The sequence below is a fragment of the Lepeophtheirus salmonis genome, chromosome 2 (genome assembly GCF_016086655.4).
Source record: "Lepeophtheirus salmonis chromosome 2, UVic_Lsal_1.4, whole genome shotgun sequence".
Taxonomy (NCBI): Eukaryota; Metazoa; Arthropoda; class Copepoda; order Siphonostomatoida; family Caligidae; genus Lepeophtheirus; species Lepeophtheirus salmonis.
In genome coordinates this window covers 693,626-718,800 of record NC_052132.2, presented here as the reverse complement: position 1 = coordinate 718,800, position 25,175 = coordinate 693,626, and the positions used below count along the sequence as shown (strand labels likewise).

At 32.4% G+C, this 25,175-nt stretch overlaps 1 protein-coding gene across 2 annotated transcripts; it reads left to right on the top strand.

Annotated features, from left to right (window-relative positions):
- The first annotated feature begins 419 nt into the window (after positions 1 to 419).
- Positions 420 to 25,175, top strand: LOC121132267 (uncharacterized). Of its 2 annotated transcripts, none has more exons than XM_071894153.1 (5): positions 420 to 519; positions 9,448 to 9,534; positions 9,593 to 10,578; positions 10,897 to 11,226; positions 24,206 to 25,175. In XM_071894153.1, the coding sequence occupies exons 1-5, from the start codon at positions 429 to 431 to the stop codon at positions 24,608 to 24,610; spliced, it is 1,899 nt and encodes a 632-aa protein (XP_071750254.1). In that variant the 5' UTR covers positions 420 to 428; the 3' UTR covers positions 24,611 to 25,175. The 2 variants fall into 2 exon arrangements, with proteins under 2 accessions (XP_071750254.1, XP_040583566.1); XM_040727632.2 differs by lacking the exon at positions 420 to 519 and adding an exon at positions 3,008 to 3,394.

Genomic DNA, 25,175 nt, shown 5'->3' with positions numbered 1-25,175 from the left:
ATATCTCAATGACAGTCTGGGAGTACTTAATGAGCTATATAGTAGTTGGTATTATTGTCTTATTTGGCTAACTATCAGATGATTTCGGGCCTTTTTTCTTTCTTTTTGGAGGAAAGGTTGCGTGATGCAATAAAGTAACGATGGTTTAGTGGAATTATCCTTTTAATGAAGTATTTCTTTATTTATAGGTAGAATGATACTACATCGCAAAAATATAGAGGAATAAAGTTATTTTTCATCTCGCGCATTTGTAGATATAATCCTTGAATATTTTTATATTGTAGATAAGGAACCTTACTATGGAGTTATTTATTATTAAAAGTTGTAAGAATGAATAGAATTAACGTTTTTGTTTGACAAATGTTCACACTTTGTTTATTGTTTCCTTTGAAATTGTTATTCCCATTGTTTTAAAAGAATTAAACACAATGTTAACAAGAACAGCAGTTACTTGTGATCTTCGTAAAAAGACTGAATACGGTGTTGATGTGACTAAAAAACAGTATCACATGGTGGACCGTGAGTAATTCCTATAGTACTTAAATCAATAAAACAAAATAATTTTCTTATAAACTTTGATATAAAAAATTGGCATAGGAGGTTCAAATTTGTAATAAAAAATCTGACCCCATTGATTCAAGAATTATCCGCCATGTTTTTCTTTTTTTTTTAAAGAAACTGTTTCTTCTTATTCCTTTTTTTAGTGTCATGATATTTGTTTTGTAAATCGTAAGCATTTTCGGTATGTAAAAACAATAAAACGACTATTAACATGGTAACCTTGACAATTTAGAGAATTTTTGGGAAGAGAGTTGTCATAACGTAACAATAAATGAGCTATTACTTTAAAAAAATAACAGGAGCGTCCGCAGGATAATATTTTATCTAGGGCTTGATTTTTTTTTTAATAATAACACAAACATAAAAAATAATTTTTTTGGAAAAAAATTTAGTTATTCAGAAAGAACTAAATTGTATAGAGAAAAATTTCAAATATTGAATTTTTGTGAAAAAAAATTCAAAATCAATTGTTATAATAATAAAAAATTGAAAAATATGTTTATAAAAAAAAATCTGAGAAACAGATTTCAAATATTTTTTTTTTTTGTTTTTATTGGAAAATTTGCAGCTGTTTACCAAAAAACTTAAATTTATGTTTTCTAAATTTTTAAATTTGTATAGTATATTTTGAGAAGCCTTAGTTATTCAAAGGAAATAAAAAAAATTGAAAGAAAAATTGTAAAAATTAGATTTCACATATCAATTTTTTTTTTCAAAAAAAAAAAATTACATTTTAGTGTAAAAAACAGATATTCATTTATTTAGGGGCTACAGCCCTTCCAGTCCACCCTCTGCGAAAGCCCCTAAATAAACATGTGCCCCACAAATGCAGGTAAAAAGTACTCTTTTTGTGATCTTCAATTCTAGTTTGAGTCCAACAGGGACTTACGCTGATAACTCCAGTGACACTCTTCATTATTCATGATCACACAATCGTTGGTAAACCTTATTCTATACTCAAATATAAAAGAATTATGTTAACAGTTTTAGACAAAATTCCCTAACAACCAACTGATTTTATACCTTCTTTTTCTTTTTTGTTGAAAGATGCTAGGAGGATTTTTATGTCATATATGAGAAAAAAAAAAACAACAAACTTAAAAGGCACTGGGTTTTTTTTTTATTCTTCTTCTTTTGCTATATTTGATGAAACCTTCAATTCTCAATTACCATTTACCTGTTACTTTTATCAATTTCTTGGAATATCCATATATAATAAAAATAACTATTAGAAAACATTTGCATAAAGAGTCTATTTGATATTTACTTAGAGATTTCTATCTAAGTTTGAGTAAAAAATAGATATGTGATACAAATCCCTTTTCGGCGAGCGTTGATCACTCTAAATTCATGACAGTTGGTAGGCTGTTACATTTATTTGGGTTTTTAAAATTGTCTTCATTCTTGTGAATTAAACATGTTTAAACCATTTTCTTTTGCATCAATAAATTATTTCAAAATATTTATTTTATGAGGAATTTCTTCTTACTTAATTGTCGTAGTGATGTACTAAAAAAGGGATAACTAAAATACAGATTAAGTAAAGCATTTAATTAAGAGCAGTTTATTTGTTCCTTCTCATATTTAAGACACTACACCATAGAGGGAATTTTAAAAAGTGGGACAAGGAATATCTATGATTGTTGTCACTATACAAATATTCTTATACTGGTATCTGTACTAAAATAGAGTGTCTACTCGTTTATGACATGTTAGTGCCATCTTAGTTAAATTTTTTCAATCCCCCCGACCTTAATCCTTTGGACTATTTTGTTGGGGGCTATGTCGAGAGACATACCAACAGACATCCCATAGCACCAATGCCAGCCTGATAGACTCCATCAAGGAGGTATTCGGCAACATGGACAATGAGATGGTCAGAAGAGCCTGCGACTGGTTCAGAGGCCGTATTGAGGCCGTTATTGATGACAACGGTAATTATATCGAATGAATGGCTACTCTATACCTATATGCTCGTCATAGTTTTGATTTTCAATAAAAAAGTTAAAAAATTTATATTTTGTGTTGTTTTTTGTAGATAAATATTTTGGCGACAATTTGATCCCCGCTCCCCGTATATCAGAGTTAACAAAAACATATATGACGACGTAATCTGAGTCGTAGTTTTCATAAACAGGCAAGAATACTTTCCAGAGTATCCTGTTTTAATATGCTCTTGCAGGCAATTTGTCAGTATATGTGTATTGTAGAATGTACATGCATGAATATAAAACTATAAAACAGGTTGTTTCTTGAACAAAAAGGAAGGATTTCAGAGGCGTAGTAGTTCTACTCCTTCTCATTCTAATAACATTCTGTATTAATGGGAAAAATAGGTTCTCATATGACAACAAATAAATCAATTTTTCTTTATAGCATAAAAGGACAACTAACTTTTCTCTTATAGTCTTTGCCTCTTTTCACCTCTTTCTCTCTCTCTCTCTTTCCTCTACCTATGAATATTTCTTCGTATCATTTTACAACTTTTTTTTCTGCATGGAGAGTGTGTGGTGTGTGTGCAAGAGCTAAAGAAGCAAAAAGCTGTTAGGAAAAAAAGTATTGGAAAAATGATTTGTACTGCGATTCCATTATTCACGAATCTCCTAGGAGAAGATGACAAATCATTCTTCTTCATCATCTTCCTCCCTCAATGCTCTCAAACTCCTGCAAGAAAGATTCGCTCCAGGAAACTCTTCAGACATTCTCTCAGACGAGAAAATGCGCTATGATGAGGTTCGTCGGAAATCCACAAAGGATAAACGCCCTGGAAGACCAAAAGGAAGTGTCAATAAGAAAAAAGGGCCGGCAGGAAAGGGATCAAAGATCACTAAGGGTCAGTTTTGCACTTTTTTTTTTAACAAATATAAAGACGATAAAGGTTTTAAAAAATATAGGCATGTCATTTTAATATGTGAGTAGAATAATTTGAAAGAACTTGTAGGAGTGAAAAAAAAGAATACTTCCAATTAGTATTATACCGGTCCTTATTTAGGACGGAAGACTGCAATTCCGTCCAGTTTGATCTTGGGCCTATACAGTTCATTCCTGGATATCCGTACTGAAACTTAAAAAGTACGGTTCTTGATGATATTAGGCAAGTTTATTTCTTTTTAAAACATCAGATCTAGTACTCTGAAAGTCCAAAGGACCGTAGGTCTTAAGGACCTGTCCAAAAGACTGACAGGACCGGTCATAAGACTTGACTAAACCGAATAAATAAGTCCAGACACAACACTACAGGCAATGAACAATTGCAATGCCACGTGCCTTTTTCTTTGAGGCCACAAATACTATTTTGTGATGATGTAACATGTACATTGAATACAACTTTAGGATGAATATCTAAACATTTACAACGCTTGACTTTCTACTTTCTAACTTATATACATAGATCCACTAGTCACTACACTGCTGATATGAAAGGTACTTTAAGAAATATATTTTTAGGATAAAACGCCGCAAAATAAGCTTTAAAAAAGATTGAGCAGTTTTGAATTAAAAGAAGATCATCCAAATGATGAATTTTATTTATATAAATATTATTTTAATATATTATTTTAAAACTTAGAACTGGATTTAATAGTAATAAATATTTCTATAAATGAGACCATTATTTCAAATCAAGTGTGCAGTTAGGACTTTTAATCTTGGACGGGAACGGTTGAATTCATTACGGGGCTCACATAGAATCTTAGGGAAACATGTCTTTTCAACATGATCCCTATTTCAAATATAATCTGTGATGCTGATTTTGGAGTATTTTGAGCATGTTAAAAAAAGAAAACAAAAATCAACATGGTAACTCTGATAATTTGAAGAATATTTTAGAGGAGAGCAGTTTAGCTGTCATGGCGTTCAACTACAAGGGGCTGTAAAGAGGGTGGAGGCGGAGAAGGAAATAGACAAGGGCATAGACGAGAATTACTCCGCGATCAATCTTCAATTATACACAGAGTCCAACAAGAACGAACATGTAAAACTCTCCAATAAATTATTTGTGGTACTCTCTGTATTTATGAGCTCACGCAAATGTTCCTTAAGGTTTCACATATATTCATGAGGACTAAATATTAATGATAACAGCTACGGAGAAGAAAAAAATACGCTACAGCATGCAAAAACAAAAACGGGTTTGCCAAAAAATGCACAAATATTACATTGTTACATATACATGTATAGGCAAAATCAAGGCAAGTGTTGGGATTTTTTGATTCCCTTTTCACAGCTCTTTCAATATTTAGTTTAATGACGTCTTTTCTTAGAAAACAATGTTTCTTTCTACTTCTAAGTAAATCCTTTTTCTGAAAAAATATATATATTTATTTTTTGAACATTTGACATTTGGTTACACGTAAACAATGCCTGTTGGGCCCTTCTTAATCATAAATGTTAGTTAGTTTTCTTTATCAAATAATGTTTTTCTATAATTTAAATTAGCTGAGGTATTTTACCCATTTTAAATGTTTGATCCTAATATTTTGATTTTATTAATGATGTGTCATGAGCAAAACTCATAAATTAGTACTCAATTTTTAGGAAGTAAACGAAAAAACACACAAAAAACTCTGGCCGTGTGCGTAAAATGTGATTATTTACTCGTAACTTGTCAAAATTAAGTTTAGTCCCTTCTTTTTTTTTTGAGAATATAAAGCATGTACATCCTCAAAAATTTCGAGTACACAAGAGGAAGAACGCCGCATCGTCCGAGCTAGTTAAGGATGTGAATCTTATTATTAGTAATTAGAGAACGGAAAAACAATTTTTAAATAAGAAACTTTCAATAATCTTATATGAAATTTGATTTTTTGACTAACAATTTTTTTAGTGTGCAAAAAGTGTTAGGTAGTGTCAGGGGCTTCACAGGTAGTAAACTGGAGGGGATGTAGTCCCCCTAAATCAATGAATTATCGTCTTCATCATCCATAGTTTTCAGTTGGGGGAAAATAGCAAGTTTCATACCCATGAGAGTAATTCGTATTCAAACCAGTGATGAGAATAGCTCGTAATTCCTCGAGTGATTTTTTTATAAAATCAAATATACTCCAGCAGCAAAATTCAGCTCCCGGCACATGACTAGATTTTAAGTTGATTTCAAAAATGGGTATATACAAGGGCGTTGCGAGCTTTCATAATTAGATGGGCTGGGGCTTAGCCCAAAAATGATCAGCAGCGTTATATAAATAACTTTGTTTTATATTATTTATAAACTACCAGAGGGTGCCCGCATAGCAGGCTGAATAGATACTCATAGAAGCAAAGAATGAATGTAGGAGAAAAGACACAGAGAGAAGGAGAGAGATATAGAAAGAAAGTAGGGAAAATATGCTTTATTTCGGTAAAAAACAGCCACTTAATGCCCCCGGAGGCCAAAAAAAAATATCATAGGAATATAGTTGGTTATTTGATATATCTACTTGATAAATTTTATACTATACTGTACGACTGTTTTTACATTCCATGTGATATAATACCACAAACAGACTTTTCATTATATATAAGATATAATAAAGACATAAATTTTTGGGAGGGGACAACAAGTCCCCCAAAAAGGGACTAATAGCGCCACTGGGTATACATATTATATACAAAATGATAATTTTTTAAGGATTGTTTGGAATGGTTATATAATTGCTCCAGTTTTTTCAAGTAGAAATTGCTTGAGGCTAACTGCTCAAATCTTAAAAATTCCGTAGTAAAGAATTTCATATATTGTATTCAAAAAGAAAATAAATACAATGATAAAATACTAAATGATGGAGTTTTTATTTATTAGTATAAGAACCTCGAGCAATTTCTGCATAAACAAATTTAAAGCAATATTATTACTCTACATATTAGACTGGCTTTAAGAAATCTAATTATGTATGTAGATGAAAAATCAGTTCTGTCCTTTCTGTATAATCTTGTTATTTCTAATAAAAAACTTAACATACCTATGTTAACATGTTTGTACAAAAAGAAACATAATTATAATCTATAACTAATTAAGGATTTGGATAATTGATATTTTTTTATTCTCCAAAGCTGGATATAACTAGCGTTCAGTCTCAGTTCGAGACTGATTATTTTTTCTGGTTCGGTCTTAAATGATTTATTCCAGACAGACCTGGATCGACATTTCGGTTCATATCTATAAAATCATTTTTTATAGGCATAATCATTACAAAATTTTGTTCCGACAAAGTTTTACTACGAAACCGGTCCAAACCGAACTTGGACCTAATCAATTCCGTCTTAAAAAATTATAACTGTCTACCATTTTCAGACTGAAGCCCAACACTAGTTCAAATTGATAAAATAGATCAATCTATTTAAAAAGTTCAAATGAAAAATTCTCCAAAATCGAAGTTGATACAAAAAAAAAACTTGTTTTATATTCGTAATCTGAGCATTTAGTCATAGACACTCCTTGATTGGGGATCTGAGGGACAATTTTATACATGATAACCTATCCACCGAGCTTTTTACTGGTGATGTATACCTATATTTCAATAACTAAGAGTTGCTGTATTGCCAAAAGATATTTAGATTATGTTAAGATTGTTAAAGTTCCAAAACTAAAAATTATATTTTGGAAAAAATGTGAGATAAAATGGACTTGATAGTATTTACATCTCTCTTTATCTGATGTAAAACTAAGAAGATTGAGCAGAAATTGTTATCCCAATAGTCCCTTATTAATATAATTATATATTTCAAAATATGTTTTGGTCATATAATTTAGATATGAACATATTAGGGTTAAACAGACTAAAATGTTTTACTATTGAGTATGAACTTTTTTTTTTGACTATTTTTGTATTTTTATAAATATTGTTTATTTGGATGAAATTAAAATATATCTTAAATTAATTTACTAATATTATAACCATTCGATGATGCAATTGCGTGTATAATATCACTTACTGTTATGATATGCTCCAGAAATTATCTGGAGTAAAACATGTTATTCAGTGTGCTGGTCAAAGCCACCCATAATAATAAATTAAGATTCAAAATTTTATTGTCTAACATCTAGAACCATTTCAATAAATTCATTTCCTGCCATCATTCAAACCCTTTCCTTCCCCATAACAAATTAGGCCTAAATTAGTTCTTGACGTCAAAATATTTTAACTTTAGAACTATTTGGTAGTATTTAATACACTTTGCTAAAATTTAGCATTTTAATTATGCATCTCATTTTTGAAAACTTTAACGATCTATATCTTTAAAACATTAATATTTCACTAGTTATAATTATGTTTCAGTCTCATGTTATGATGATTTCCATTCTAAAAAAACTGGTGATAAAACAACTGATTGCAATGCTAGATAATTGATGTAAATTTTTCAATCATGAACAATTTATGATTTCTTTAACCTACTCCTTAACAAAAATAGAACGTAACATTTAAACATGTTTTATCACGCACCATATTTCAGAACATCTTTCTAATATACTCGTTGTTTATATTTGAAAGAAATAAGGTTATGTACAGGGGAGTCTGCAAGAAATAGCGCATCAATTACAAATTACTATAACTTTTCCTGATAATAATCCTTAAAACATTGAAGGGAAAAAATTTGTATGTATTAGAATTCATTTTTGGATATAAATGACCAAGAATAAATATATAATATTAGCGTGTACCGTAATGACAAAAGTTGGAAATTTTGAATCTCCGGACATTGTTTATTTTGTATTTGATTCCTTTAAGTTAGAAAATAACTATCAAAAGTAGAAAAAATTATCATTCATGGGTGGGTTTTGATTTGAAAATCTGTAAATTGTCAAAAAAATGGAAATTTGGATGTTGTTTCTTTAAAATTATCGATTTGTATAAAGTAACAGGATTTTTATCTTATTAAGTAGTATAAATAAAACATATATTTTGCATCAATATTTCAATAACTTTTGCCTCAAAGGATTTTAGTTCCAACCATGCTGCTAATAAATAAATATTCTCTTTTGGTATTGTGTTTAACGTGCACTTATTTAGATGTTTCTCTTTTTTTATATTAAACAAATCTATTTTCTTGATAACAAGTATATAATTTATTATAATTGAATATACTTTGATACTTCATTTATCCAAATAAAAAACACTATATTACCCATTTATGTTTTTGGAATACTAAGCAAAATTTTAGTTTATTTGGGATATCAAAAATAAAAGACATAAACGATGGAAAGGATTGGGGAGATATCAGTTTACGGCCATACTATTCATCTAACCTTGATTAGGATACTACTTCAATTATCAATATCAAGAATTGGAATAAGGCCTATCGACCTTTTATCAGAGTTGTCGTTCATCAAAGTCAACTGATTAGTTTTGTCTCTTCACCACATAAACTTTTCAAAATACCATGTCACACACAAAAGTACGAACGTGCAGGAAAAGAAGTAACCAAGGCTTCAGCTCAAATGGCATAAATGAACAATAAAAATAGATTTTATAATAATATAAATGACGTGTAATACACGGTACCAAAATATAATATATATTTATTGGGCAGCATGTTTGGAACTGAAATACTCATACCAGGAGAGACGTTAGAGAAAGACTGTAATAATACTGTTGCAACATAAATGTTTTATCTATAATACGTAATAGAATAAAAATTATGTAACTGGATTCAATTCGATAGTTTGAATGAAACAAGAGCAAAATTTTCTTTTTTTTCGACATTTGTCAGATTTTCAAATCAATACACGTCAACGAAAGACCATTTTTTGAACGTTAGAGGGTTATTTTCTTGTTAAGATAAATGAAATGCAAAATAAGAAATATCCAATAATACCAAATTCCCAACTTTTGTCATTTCAAAGTTTTTAATTTATAATCAATAGTTATAATTATTGAAACAAAGTAGGGTAATTTTCTGTATTCTTGATTCTAGTTCCAAAGCTTGATTCATCAGACAACGAGGAAGATAACACTTCCTTTGGTAATGATCCTGAAGATGATTCGTCCTTGATGAATAAAGGTAATATACGGTTCGACACCCTAAAAAATATTCCTAATCATTTATTCATTACACCCAGGCGCTATTCATTATCCTAAACCAAGGAATATACATCCAGCTGTTTCCTGCTCTGGTAATCCCAACAATAGTTTCCATCAACAGCACGTCTTTGATTGTCAAGAATGTCGATTTCAAGCGGCATCATATGAACAATATCAAGATCATCTTCGGAAAACAAATTGTGGACCTCAACAACATTATGTACCTCCTGGAGGCAGTAATCATCATTTACCTTCCAACAACTTTCAAATGGCTGCTCATCGAAAAAGAAGTGGACATGAGCCTCTATTTCATCAACAGTATAATTATCGACCCCCTCAAAACCTATACATGAATCACTACAATGGAGGATCCATGTTTTCACAATATTCCCCAAGACAAAGATGGTATTTACCTCCCCCACCTCATCCAGACTTTGTTCGTGGTTGGCATCCCATGCGGTATCCTTCATATACCTGGGCATCAAATGAATATACCCATCCGCCACATGTATATCCTCACTCCAATTGTGGTAGTTATGCTCCCCCTGTCCATCCTCCGTCATCCAAACATGTACAACCACCTCCTTATTTTTACAAATCCCCTGAGCAGCAATATCCATCTTCAAAAAGAATATGCAAGGTGAATAACCACGATGTTCCTTATTCTTCTTCCCCGGGAATCCATGTATCTCAAGCGGCAGATAGCAATTCTCTCGGCCCTGACTTAGATGAAGCCATTGCTTCTATTCAAAATGAAGAGGACGAAGGAAGTAATAGGCTTGTTCAGGAGGTTGTGGCTTTTGTCGATGGTAAAAAACAAAAAGTAGGGAATAGAGGAGAGAATGTTATGGAAGGAAACATGGTTGAGAATTCAATAGGACATCGAACGACTCTTAGTCAAATCGTCGATGATAATGCATATTTAAAAGACTGTAGTAGAGACCCTGTTTTGACAGCTACATCAGGATTTGTTATACCTGTAACTGTGACGGCAGACTCTGGGAAAATAAATGGAAGTTTTGAGGTAAAATTGAATCGAAGGATTCATAATAATTATACTTATTTTTAAAAGGATTTATTTCTTACCGCTATAAATATTTAAATTAGTGTAATGTGATTCAAATTTCATAAGAATTATTTTGGCTGTTACATGTATATATAGACCAAGAGTCGTTAAATATGTACTGTACACAGATATGTTTCCTTTCCTTTGATTTTCATTTGATTTGATACACCTATGTGTAATTTAAATATGAGATTTTTCATTAACCTGTCAAGCTAAATGATATTTGATCATTAATATCTGACTAAGATTACTAAAAAAAAATATATTTTTTAAAAGGATATTGTAAATAATGAATCACTCATCCTAAATGGTAACCTATCCTCCGATGCAACGACAGAGACAATCTTTGAGGAAGAAAACCTACGACTCATATTCGAAAATAACTTTGAAACTCAACTCTGTCCTCATAAATCCGTTTTACAACTTCCATCCATTCCAGCTTCAGAGCAAGCAAGAGATCAGTTAAAATTAGTAACTCTTCAAGCTCAACTCGGTTACATTCTCACGGGTTTGTTAGGATATTCAAAGCTGAATGTGGAGTATGATTATTCTAGATCATCCGTTCATCAAATACTTCACAAAATCCTTGCTCAAAGTAATATTAAGGTAAGCAATTCAATGTCGTTATGTTGTATTTGAATGTTAAGAAAACTTTTAAGTCCTACTCTACTCATTGGTATTCCAAACAAAGCGCTCTGGCCTTGTTGGAATCTTTTTGACGCAGTATTTATCTGAATTTGAAGCATGAATATTAGAGTAATTCTGAAGTTTACTTAATTTAAAACTATTACTACATACTTATATGCCTCTGCTATAATACATTTTTGAATGTCATTATTTTATACAGAGTCATTTTTATGTCATGGTTCTAACCTCAAGTAATGTGATAGGGATTGAAAAATTAAAAAAGTATATATTATACACATGGTGGTGTGACAATAAATAGTTTGTGGTTACAACATAAATAAATTAAACAGGGTATTCTTTATTAATTTGTTTTTCTTGTACCTAAATACAATTTTGAATTTAAATTTACAAAGATTAAATATATTACAAATATACGCTTGCAATTGATTATTTCTTTCGATTTGGATTATAGGCTGATCAGAAGATACTTTGAGATAGTTCTTCACAGTATCATACAAATCCGGTAGTTGTATTATTTTGCCACACACCTCTCTGCCGTTTTGTAAACAATCTAATATAAGCAAACAGCGGTCATACCTTATTCATTTATTTGATAATAGAGGTAGTACCCCGCATTACCCGGAGTTATTAACCGTCGACAAACATACAAATATTGCTTAATTAGTATAGAAAATAATACTCCAACACATCTGGGAGTTACACTCTGTGGATAATGCGCACACACTCATACAGCTCCTCACTTAATACTTAGATAATTTCAACTCAAGAAAAGAAAATAATAATAACAAATCGAGAAAAAAGTATTTAATATTATTTGATGAGCCAGGGAGAGTCTAGAGTCACATTCATTTTTTAAATTTTACATAAAGTACTTCCGTCTTTTTTTTCTTTTTTGATACGTAGTTATGTTACAAAAGAGGGAGTGCTCTAATCTTTTTTCTACCCCAAGTATTAAATTGCTTGAATAGCTGATCGATCAGAAGTATCGTGACGCTTAAAACGCAATAAATATGTACATCTTTTAAATAATAAATTTTTTTTATTAAAGACATTACAAAAAGTTTACCCAAATAATGTTCTAGAGGGTTTACACTATATTGGCATTGCAAAAATTCAAGAAAAAGTCACAATATACAGCTTCATTTAATAACTTAAAATGACCTCCGTATATTTGATATTTTTGGACAAAAATGACCCTTCGAACTAATAGATTTTTTTAAAGCTAAGGAAGCTTAAACATTTTTATATTCATTATTGAAAAAAATATAAAATTGAATAACACAATCAGTTTTTATGAGATGAAGAAATTTGTCGGGGGTAATAAATTATGATAGAACTTTCATGTTAATGTTATGCTCCTTTCTTTCCGGTCACTGAATCTCGTACAATTCACATCTAGGGAAGTGTAGGTTCCGTGATTCAAACTACGACAGTCCTAAATGCATAAAGACATAATTTGAATGAGATAATAATTAACAATCTCCGTGTGTCATATTTAACACGCCGGTCTTAAGAAGCCAGTTCTTAGTACGTACGATCCAGGGAGAAGACGGATTTAATTTTCGACCACGAATCTCCAGATTTTTCAGTGTTTAGCCAAGGGATTTTAATAATTGAGATATTTATTGGAAGAAACACTCCATTACAAATGTATATTTTGTCTTTTTCAGACTTTGTAACATACCTATAGTATGAGTTGAACTAAACACCTCTGAGGTTACATTCATTTTATACAGTGAACCCTGTATATTATACATATATAAATTTTAAAATGAACGATTTCTTAGTTGGTCGGAAATTTAAAAAAATAATATAAATTAGAAAATAAATCCTTGAGTAGTTTACAGCGGTTTGAGCACATATGGGAAAAGCCAGTTGAGGCCGATATTGTCACTAGAGGGATTTTAGAAAAATATCTGATGGTGAAGTTAAGTGATTAAGCTTTTACTTTAGATGTTATAATTGTAATCCCTGAATCAATTAATAGAAGTAATTTTTGATCAAAATGTGACAAAACATACAGTTGTTTTGGATTATATAAGTTTTACAAAAAATTGAGCTCATCTGGCCAATTATTTCTATGTATATAAACTTTTTAAAGTTTGATTTATACTATTTACAAAATCATAATCAATATTTAAATAGAAGGTGATTTTTTGGTTCTTTTTACAAAACCTTTTTCTATTGAGAGGTTTTAGAGGAGTGTATCACAAATTAGGCGAAATCACCCTTTGTGGGGAGTGTTTTGATGCTGGGGAGGGGGATTAATTCAAAAAGGGGCGATTGGGGAGGGGTTCAGTAAAGTGTGATTACTTAAAACAAACAAAATTAGAAAAATATGACTAAAAGATAGCTTCATTGAGTATTATTCGCTTGATACGATAGAAGTACTTTATATCAAGGTTGTAATAATGTACTTCATTATTGGTGCCTTTATATTTTATTCATAACTCACTATTCAGTATATTCTTACTCTCAAAGTCAATCAGACTACTTACAATAAAATCTTATACTATTTAAAAAAAAAGTGGAATTTCAGAAAAATAGGATGCAAGTACAGAAACCCAAATTATCCTTTTTGAAACTTCAAGCAATTACTTAAAGGACGCCCAGTAATTGTAAAACTCTATTAAGCTATTTAGTGCATCAATATTCTTATATTTATTTAACTGTTTAAACCAAAAGTCCTGGAGCGTCATGAAACCTATTTTTCTGCTACTTTGAGAATAGTTCAGAAAAGTACGAAAAAATATTGGGAATATGGTTTTGATCATTTCACAACAATCCACGAAGAGTTAAACGTGCTTCCAACAGCATAGCTTTGCTAATTGCTAGATCTGGTAAAAATTAGAAGATTGGGCAGTAAGAAAGATTATGCACACAGTTTTACATAAATCACCAGACCAAATTATGAAGTCTATACCACTCAGTAATAACTCAGCTTAAAGAAGAATAAATAAAATAAAATAAATTAAAAACATTGAAAATAAATTCTTGCTGCATCCTAATTTAGTTTGAAGTTAGATAAGTCTATTTTACTAGGAAATAAATATATGCTTCTCGCTTATTTTTGTTTTTGTCAAAGATGAAAAGTTGGAACAAGAAATGATCATTGTAAGAAATCTTATAATATATACTAAATGATATACTGATAGGGATTAAGGGTTTTAGCATTTATTGCTACAGACGGAAGTTACACGACTATCAAAGGAAAACTTCCTTCGACTTTTTCATTCTTTGTTCCACTCTAAAACTGTGTTTTTGGATGATCTAAAAAATATCAAGGATAACATTGCTTATTGTCAGATGTATTCCCAAAATTTAATTTAATTAATTTGGATTTGCAAGGAAATTATACAAATCATTTCTAATTTCTAAGTTCGATCAAGTATTTCCACCTTTATATCTAAGTGTAAGTTAATCCAACGAAATTTATCCCGCCATGATCTTTACCAGTTTTCAAGTTGCTGTCAATTGAATAAAGGAAATACAATATCAGATTTTAACATTCAAGTCTATTGTGCTCTCCTGGAAGTGTTGGAAATATATATGTATGAACGATATCAGCATCTTTTCTAGCTAATAGTAGAAGACTGGGCTGTCAATCCATTCTTAAAAGTCAGCAGTGAGGAAACAGGAGAGGTAAAGCAAGTATTATTTTTATTCAAGAACGACGGGTACGTCGTATAAGTTTGCCACATTTTCTCTTTCTATCTTGAAATTAAAGACAACGACAATGGATAGCTAAAAATCAATTATTAACCTTTTAATAATTAGGAAATAATTTTGCCAAACGAAGAGTATATTTTTGGATTAGAAGGAGAGATATCTTGACTTTTCCAAGATATTCGGGCAATGGGACCTTTGGAGGATCATGAAAATAAATAGAAGGAGCGTGGGACAGTCGAAAGGATCTGGAAGAAGAGGTCAGTTCGGACAAAGGCTTAATTTTCATCTGTGAAAGCTCGGATCAAGAGAAATCCAATCAGGACTCTTTGTTGGAAGGCAAAGGTCATGTTTTTGACCTCCAGTATAGTCCATAGGATCGTTCATAAGGACTTGGGGATGAAGTGAAGGGCAAGAAGAAAAAAACACATCATCAATGACTTAACAAAAGCAAACAGGTTTACGAGATCAAGACTACTCCTCAACAAACTCGAGGCTGGAACGCCAACAATTTCGTTTTCTGATGATTTTTTTAAAGGATAGATCGGGTTTCAAACTCCCGTACGTATTGATACATCAGTGACAAAAAGCCTGCTGACGTCCCATTTAAAATTTACATTAAAGACCAAATATTCGGCTTCTGTTATATTCCTGGCCCATTACATCAATCTTTTCGAGGCACATGCCAATCCCTGGATTGATGAGGTGTTTGGAGAAGAGCCATTTGTCTTCCAATAGAATGGTGCTCCATGCCACACACCCAAAAAGAAGCCAAGATTGGCTCTTCAATAATATGACCTCTATGTGGTCTGAGAACATGTAGCCTCCCAGCTCCCCTGACCTGAACCCATTGGACAACAACATTTAGGCTCAGGTTGAGGGAGTTTTCTAGAACAAATCAAGCAGCTCAACAGCATACTTGGAGGCATCCATCATGTCAGCCTGGAATGCATTGTCGGAAGACCATATTATCGCGGTGTGGCAATGCTTCAGATGGAGGTTGGAGGCCGTCATTAGTGCTGAGGGTGGCCATATCGAATAATCCAATTATTTTACAGTCATGTGACAATTTTGGAAAAAAATTAGTCAAATTATTTCTTACTTGATAAAATAGCTCCTGTAAAAAGTATTTAATCAATGTTACCTTCTTCTTTTTTTTTTTGAACAAGGGGTAGGTGACAACTTGGTGGAGCATTAACATAGAATTCGCATGGGAGCTCCTTATTCTTTTTGCTGCATGATTTGAAGATCTTTTTTATTTCCTCCACTGACATGATGACATTTAAAGCTGTCATCATTCAGTGTTATTTCAGTTAAATCTGGATCAAACCTGTGGTCTCCATTAGCAAGTACATGAAATAAGCAGCCCCATAGAAGCATTTGCAGATAATATTTATTTGCAATTTGCATCCTTCAGAGCCAAGAACCATAGATTCTGCGAAAATAATCCCCAATCATTTTATGTATATCTTTTCTCTTGTCTACAATAGTGGCATTCTTGTGTAATATAGATTTAATGTCCTTTTTTAACGTTTCGCTATTTTCAAATCTCTTGTTACGTTAAAAAATAATTTGCTCTCTCACAATATTTGACATACCTGTTTTGACAATTGTTCCCATATTATGTATTAAACTGATATTTTGGAGGCCCTCATTGGCTCTCAATTTTTCATTTAGTGTTTCCAGGATCTTTACTAAGTCTAATTTCCTTTATATATTGTCAAGTCATGATAAAATATAATGAAACTTTATAATAGAGTATAATAAAACAATATGATAAATTTTAATGAAATAAGATGGTAAAATGAATTGATATAATGTGGTGTGGAATTAAAGTAGATGTGGATTATTTTTTTAAAGTATCTTAGAACCATAAGGTGAAGACGTTTTTCTCACCTCTTCCGGGAAGGCTGTTCATATCCTTATAGTTCGATTTAAAAAACTATGTTGGACGTAATTAGTATTTGCCGATTGGGCTGAACTAAGTAAAAATTGGAAGACGACCTAGTGTTTTACGCCTTTATACATACATTGGGCTTGATATTACAATTAATCAGTCCATTTATAACTTTAAACTACATAACCATATCCTGAAGTTTTCTAATCATTTCAAGCGACCACAACCCGAATATATGGATATATCGCCGCATAAAATCTTAATAAAGTTTATTCTTATGAGATCAGTACAAAAATGAGTTTTATTTTTAATAAATTGTCATGGGCTTATCTCAAATTGACAATGATACAGAGCAGTTTTGGGCATTATTTTTTTCAAAAATTAAAGTTCAAATTTTCAGACACACTTTTTAAACTTTTCCAATATATTTGTCTTGAATATATGAGCCTCTGCACAAAAAGCATCTATTTTCAACTTTAGATAATCAAAACTCAAGTCAAAAGCATGACATATACATTTTAAAAATAGTTTTAGATTTTTTCAACATTAGGCTTTACAATATATTCACATAATTTATCCCTATCTTCAACACCAAGCGCTTACAAAGGCTTTGAAACTTAAAAGTAGCCTAAAATAGACAGCCATGTATGCCTTTTTTCTAAAGACCACAAGGCTAGCAAAGAAAAAATTAGGCCATATTTGGAATTAGGGGATCAAATTCAATTAAACTGAGCATATACTTTTTGTACTATTTTTGCTGTTAGAGATTGTAATTGTTCACAATTTAACACAAGTTACTTTGAGTTCAAGTAAATAATACACGTAAGAGAAAGATAAAAAGAAATATCGACAGCTTACAAAAATATTTAGTTCATATTTTTGGCGTTGCTAGTCTCTTTTTTGACGAGTTTGAGTACCCAATTTTTTTTACCATATAAACTTATTTATATAAATAAGGAGCAAAGGGTAACCCACCGTTGCTCGGGCCAAGGAAGGAGTAGGAAATCCCATTGACAATGGTCCATATTATTTATTCTTTATATTTAAAGACCTTTGGCATAGGGCGAGCATTATAATATATATGCTATTATGAATTTATAAAAAAAAATGTGTTATAAACATAAAGTAACATACTAACATATACACATGAAAAAATTTGTCTAGATGATAAATACATTTATTTTTTTGTCAAAAAAACCCACAATCAAAATTTGTGAAGCAAATTACAAAATATTTTTGTTCACTAATGCTGAAAAAAAAAAGTAAACAGCATTTATTGGAATTGTAAAGAGGAACATAAAACTAACGAGATTTTGTTTGTACTTGCAAAAACTAAAAAATTTGTCTCTTTGTTTAGCTCCTAGATACACCCCACCCCACTGGAACTCAATCCGGTATCAGTCGGTAGATGTACCTATGAGTTTCTAACTTTATCATTATAAAATAAATCATAATTACACACCATATTAAAAATCCTCTAAAGTTGCTCCTCCATTGATCTTTTCTTTTCCATAGACTCCATGGCTAGTTCAGTCATTTCCTACATTGTACGGCCATAGTCATGGATAAGATGAAATGGTGTTTCTTCATCTTCTTCAAAGAGTCGACAAATCGTGCTCAGGGGTTTACCTATTTTAAAAAAGATATCAATTAAGTTGTATATAGCCACTAATGATTTGATATCTATTGTATTTCTAAACTTTTATTCCTATGTACAGCTCGACGATAAACTGACTAGATTTGGAGCAGCTATCTAACTGTTGGCAAAAAGTTTGTCACTCATTCAAAGGAATTTTTCTGAGAGCTTTCTTAGTCTGACTCACGGAATCGGAGAGAGTTACTGGTTCCCTCTTCAGCACCCTCCTTAGTCAAAGCATCAGCAAACTTATTCCCTGTGCTATTATTGTGACCCTTGAGCCATCTAACTGTGATGTCACGCTTGAAATTCTACAGAGTCTTTTTACAAAAAGAGATTTATTCTCTTAACATGCTCGCTGGTTTTATATTAAAACTATCTATAGCGGACATGCTATCAGATAATGTTAATAACCTCTTACCATTCGTTTTGTCGAATGCCTTCAAGGCTTGTGTTTGCCTTAGCATTGCCCTATTTAGATGTATCTTACAATATGATCCATCATCTATGACTAGCCCAAGATACTAGGATGCTTTAACCCTATGTATCTCAGTTCTGTTCATGTAGGCAGTAACTTTGTAACCTTTTCTTCTATTGGTAAATTAGTTACATTCGGTTCTGTTACCACTGAATATAGTTAATCTGACTTCAGCCCATCCTTAGAGCTCATCAAGAGCCCTTACATAAACTGTGTTAGTGTTTGACGATCAGCCCTTCTAACACATAGTGCCAGGCCATCTGCATATTCAATCTTATAGATTGGGCTTTCTATTAGATCAAATACTTTTTTATAAAAAAGATTCTGGGAAAGTGTGGGGATGATACTACCTTGTGGGCATCCTCTTGTTGGTTTTGCTGATGCGCTCTCGCTACCAAGCTTAGCAAAAATAGTTCAATTTTTGAAGATCACTATACTAGCGACTTGTTGTTTTGTCAACAACTTGCTAGTACATGGCATCAATGATATGATCACTGTGAACACTGTCAATAGTGAGTTCTATGTCAAGGAAGGTCACCAATGATTCTTCCTTACGATAAAAACTGTTAGGACAGCTGTCTATCAAACTGCTAATTGCAGTATTTTGTAGATTTTCCTTTTCAAGGTACTTCATATTACGTCTTTGATCAATGAGTTTGTCATTCTATCAGGCATTTGCTTTTCTGAGGATCCCAGATCTTATACTGAAAGAGTTTCGTAAGGTTTTCAGCAGCATAGTTGCAATACTGGGGGGGTTCTAAATAAATGCTGTCGGTATTTAAAAGATTATACTTTGTGGTCGGTTCGAAATATTCGAGATTAGAGAAAAATTCTTATACCACCTGAAACTTCATAATTTAATGGAATGAGCCGATATTAAAAGTTTTTATATAATTTATTCTTTGAGGTTCATACACTTTAATTTAGTATATTCATTTCTTTTAATAATTTCAAAGTATACATATATTATCTTAAAAACATGCTATCAATTGGATAAATTTAATGACACGTATACAGTTTGATAGCCTAATATTGACTAATGTTGAAGAATGGACCAAAGAAGACACAGGAGTGGGAGGAGCTATGGCTGTGGGCAACCAAGTACTAAAGGACAATTGAGCTCTTTTAGTGCCGGACATAAGTAATAACAACGCCCCACTTCCCGTGAAACCCTTATAAACCTAGTTATGGAGTGCCTAGAATTAACTATAGCATAAATTAGTATGAGCAATCCTACATCTCCTAGTCGATTCAGCATAAGAGTTAGAGCTCCAGCATTTGAAGAATTTATATTATTATAGTAGCAAACCAATAAGTAAGAACTTAAACCTAAACCATCTCAACCTACAATCGATTGAGCCACGTTTCTCCTATAACTTAAGAGTAACCTGCTTGGAACAATAACCTTACAAGAACTATAAAACTGTTAAAATATTTTTCTCCCCTCATAGACCTTAAAGAATAAATATAAACAGCACCCCTGATTATCCTCACGGTGCCCCTGAACGCGACAGAGTACAAGTCCCCTAGACCCCTGACTTCGAAACTTAATGGGCTACATTTAAGTTATTAAAATAGACTTTGGTAATATTTAAAACTGAAGAACTATGAATCGAAGATAAAAATAATCCATTTGACCTTACTCTTATCTTATCTTTTTTTTCCGCATTTATTTCATTGATTAAAAATTTATTTAACTTATAAAGTGGCGTAAACATAAAGTTAGGGTTAAAGGACATTGAGTCCCAAGGTACATGTCATAAATATGATTAACCTCTGGAGCAGGGGCTATGAAAACTTTTTGATCCTGGGAACCCCAAATGGAATGCAGGAAATAAACTCCCTTCACAACGCCAGCAAAACTTGCTGGCACTTTGTACATGTGGCTATTGATGTAGGTGAGATTTTTTACAAAACAACAGGCATAGTGAAACACATACCTGTTTGAGCGTCCTTGCTTCAAACATACATTTTATATCGTATTAAAAGTCCTAATTAATTATTATAGATCTCAAAAATAACAATATTATCATAGTAATAAAATATCGTAGATGTTTTCCATATAGAATCGGTCGTGTATACCGGGTAAACCGTCTACAGTGCTCCCTGATGTATGTGGTATACATATTTTTGAGGTAAGACTAATATCAATATGTTTATATTAATAAAACTCTCTCGGGCTTTTTTGTATCTAACATAAAGCCTTCAAATCATATTAAAAAAGAAAAGTTAGTTTATATAATATAGATATAGAGTTGAGTGGTTTGAAATGAAAAAAACTACTTTCAAAAATTGGAAGAAGAAAAATATTTGATGTGTGTTATTAATTTAATCTGTGTTAGTTTCTAAACCTGAAGTATGTAGTATTGCCCATTTTTGGTTTAAATTGTTTACAATACGCAAAATAAAATAAATATATATGAATTTAAATATTATTACAATATTGTCAACGCAATAATATCATTTTAAATGTAGATGGTTCTCCTTTTACTTCCAGTAATTCATTTTCTCCCATCCCCCCACCAAAAAACAAAAAAAATAATGTTATGGGAAGCTAATATTAACATGGGTCTTAATTCACCCCTACCATATGTCTTGCTCTAGCCTTCTCCTCGCACTATCTTTTTAATCACAAACTATACCACTAAAATCATATATGTTTCGAGTTTTATAAGAACGGCATTCCCATATGAATAAAATCTCTTAGGCTCTTAGGTAAACTAATATTTTATACAACTCTATACAGGGTGTCCACGATAAATTGGAACTACTTTAAACTTCATCCATATCCATAATATGGATATTCGTGGTTAAATCATACTAGTATAAAAGGTTGCGTGAGCAATACACTATAACTTCCACCACAATTGTTTTGACAACAAACAATAGTCATCATGGAACAAGCAAGGAAAGACGCCATCCTCGAACTGGCTCGCACGGGACACAATCCCTCTGCTATCTACAAGCTTCTTAACTACCCCAAGACCACGGTGTACCGGGTCTTCAATGCCTGGGAGGTGGAGGGGAAGGTCTGCCGCAAGGCCCACAACATGAGAAGTGACCGAATCCGCACTCCCTGCTTCCTTAAAGGCCTCCGAAAGTCCATCAAGGCTTCGCCGGGGACTTCCCTGTCCAGGTTGGTCAAGAACCGTGGAGTGAACAAACAGCTGGTCTCCGAGGCTGTGAATGAGGACCTCGGGTACAGGTCATACCAAATGGTCAAATAACACTTCCTCACGGCATCCATGAAAGCCACCAGGCTCACCAACGGTAAGCGTCTCCTCAATGACCTGAAGAGCCATGGAGGAAGTATCGTCTTCTTCTCAGACGAGAAGAACACGACTGTCGACAGAAGCTACAACGTCCAGAATGACAAGGACTTGCCAAGGAGAGAGACGAGGTCCCTGTGGTCTTTATCACAAAGTTCCTGGCCTTTGTGATGACACTGGGTGTCATCTGCAGCACCGGTGAGGTGATGCCTCCTTCCTTCTTCAATCCCAAGGAAGGGGTTAACGTGATAAGGTACTGCGAAGTCTTGGAGGAGTTTGTTATCCCCTGGATGAAGGATACGGCCGCGGGGAGGGAGGTCCTATTCCAACAAGACTCAGCGCCTGCACACATCACCATGAGGACCACTAACTTCTTCAACTCCCACGACATCACTTTCTGAGATCCGCAACACCTGGCCCTCCAACTCACCCGACCTCAATCCGTGTGATTACTACTGGTAGGGGAAGTTGGAGAGGGAGGTGTGCAAGGTCAGCCACAAGAGCATCGCGGCCCTGAAGGGCTCCATTACGAGGGAGTGGAATGCTGTCGATTCTGCGGAAGTCATCAGGGCATGCAAATCATTTAGGGGCAGGATGGAGAAGATGGTGGCTACTGAAGGAGGACATGTTGAATAAATTTATTGTTTATTATCATGTCTAACTTTTTCATATTAAGAAATACACTCCAAATTCCATTTTTATCAAGAAAATTTAATTTTAAGATAGTTCCAATTTATCGTGGAGCCCCTGTACACCGAGTAGTCCATTAAAATCTGAACACTTTGAGTTTTAAAATTCAACAAGATATAATTTATTAATTAACTATATAATTTTATAGAATTTCAACAAAAGGATGTGTGTCTGAGCTCTCTTAATCATTAATGTAGCCGCCTTTCACGGTAATAATTTGCTTCCATGGAGAGGTTGAGATAGGTTTATTTTATTGCTGGTGTCAAAAGTGGACTCTCCATCCTCACAAGGCGCTTTCAACCCACTTTTTGATAGCACTCTGGACAGTCTGATGTGAAACCTCAAGATCTCCTGCACAGGCCCTCCTAAATTTGATAAGATTAGCCTGAACTGTTTTCTTTAACTACTCCGGATCCAGTCTGGCCTTTTTGAGAGAGCGTTTCTTCTTCTCCAACGTTCCGGACGGAACGTTCTAACGGAGTAGACAGTGGTCCTGGAGACGCCCAGTGTCAATGGGTTGCGCAAAGGGAAATTCGTCGATCACGTTCATGTGTCATTTTCTCATATTCTACATCAATTAGAGAGCTCAGGTTTATTTTGACTTATAACTATTTTTTTCTGTTTTAATATATCGGAATATGAATTAATTCCAATCACTTAACCTTAACTATTTATTGAATTAGAAAGTCATCAGATTTCAATGGATCACCCGGTAATATAAAATATGGGTTGTAAACTTATTTTTAAGAACGTGTCTTTGTACCTTATACTCACTTTGGTAGCGCTCTATATACTAAAGTAGTCCCTTTCTCATAATTTCATATAACTTTTTTCCCCTTCAAGCTTTAAATTTTATTATTGTTTCATTCTCGAGAAAAGAACATCTATTTATTGAGCATCGACGTGTGAGTGTAATCATGAAACACGATAATTCATACTGATGAATATTCTATATATTCATATTGCATAATTTATTGCCATTATTTAAGATGCTTCCTACCGGATTTAGAATGTAAATATATGTGTGATACGCGCGTACCTATATAGAAGTCCCTCGTAATTATTTTAAGAATATATCTATGATATAATATACTTAAAGCAAAATTTATCTGTTGAACGACAAAAACAAGTCATGACAATGCCGGGTACTACGGCAAGTAAAAAATGAATAAAATAGTTAAATCTTTTTTCAGTTATTAGTCATGCATTTCAGAACTTTTTTTATTATTTTGCAATTCCCCACGTTTTAAATTTAAATCTTGATTTCTAATTATTAATTAACTTTATATTCTATTTCATAGCCTGTTGAGGAGAATTACCTATGTAATGCTGAATGCAACTCAATTGTCAGCTCCCTTGACAAGAAAGAGCTTTTCTTGCGAATTATCAAACTTCGCCTTCACGTTATACGAGCAAACATAGGAAAACTACTTTGTGTTTGCGTTCCACACCGAAATGAATGGAAAAAGTTTCATTGGGATGGACTTACCATTGATGAAATCCTTGATAATCTCACACAAGAGGACATTCCATTAAATCATGAGGAAATTGAGGCTGAAGTTATTAATGAACCAACGAAAGAAGATGAATCTGGAGAGACCACAGGGTATCTGATGGAGATTAATGAAGGGTCAGCGATACTTCAAACATTAGAAAATGGTGGTGAGATAGAGATACCAAGTGTGGATGAGGAATTTCAAAAATAATTGTTTTTTTATCATGTATACATTCATGTTTCAGGGGCGTCTACAGGAATATATAATTTTTTTTTTTTTTTGGTTTAATTAAACTAAAAACAAAAAAGACAAAAAATTTAAATTTTTGGAAATAAATTTCCAAATAAAATTTCAAATAACTCAATTTTTGTAAAAAAATTCAAAAATCTACATCTATTTATAAAAGTTAGAATTTTACTTTTTTTAGTAAAAATTTATATCTGTTCTCAAAAAATTGAATTTTTTGTATACAAATTTCAAAAATCCACAGCTGTTGATTTCAAAAAGTATTTTTTTTTTAAATATTAAATTTTACAAATTAGTTTTATTTCTAAAATCTACAATTCAAAAAAAAAAAAATTGTTTTTGTTGAAAAATGTTAAATAATAAATTATCTAGTAAAAAGGAAAAAGGCTTTAATTTTTTAGAAGAAAGAGGCTACAACCCCTCCAGTCCAGTCCTTGCAGACGCCTCTGTCTTTGTCACGGGTTATAATTTAGTATAAGGATATTTTGTAAAATATCACATTTTAAATAAATGCATATAATTAAATAAA

What these genes read in the sequence shown, in the direction of transcription:
- LOC121132267 (XM_040727632.2), top strand. Translation starts at nt 3,175, where the DNA reads ATGACAAATCATTCTTCTTCATCATCTTCCTCCCTCAATGCTCTCAAA. An exon ending in TTCGTCCTTGATGAATAAAG is followed by an intron (nt 9,535 to 9,592) that starts GTAATATACGGT and finishes CATTACACCCAG; the next exon opens with GCGCTATTCATTATCCTAAA. An exon ending in TTGCTCAAAGTAATATTAAG is followed by an intron (nt 11,227 to 24,205) that starts GTAAGCAATTCA and finishes TCTATTTCATAG; the next exon opens with CCTGTTGAGGAGAATTACCT.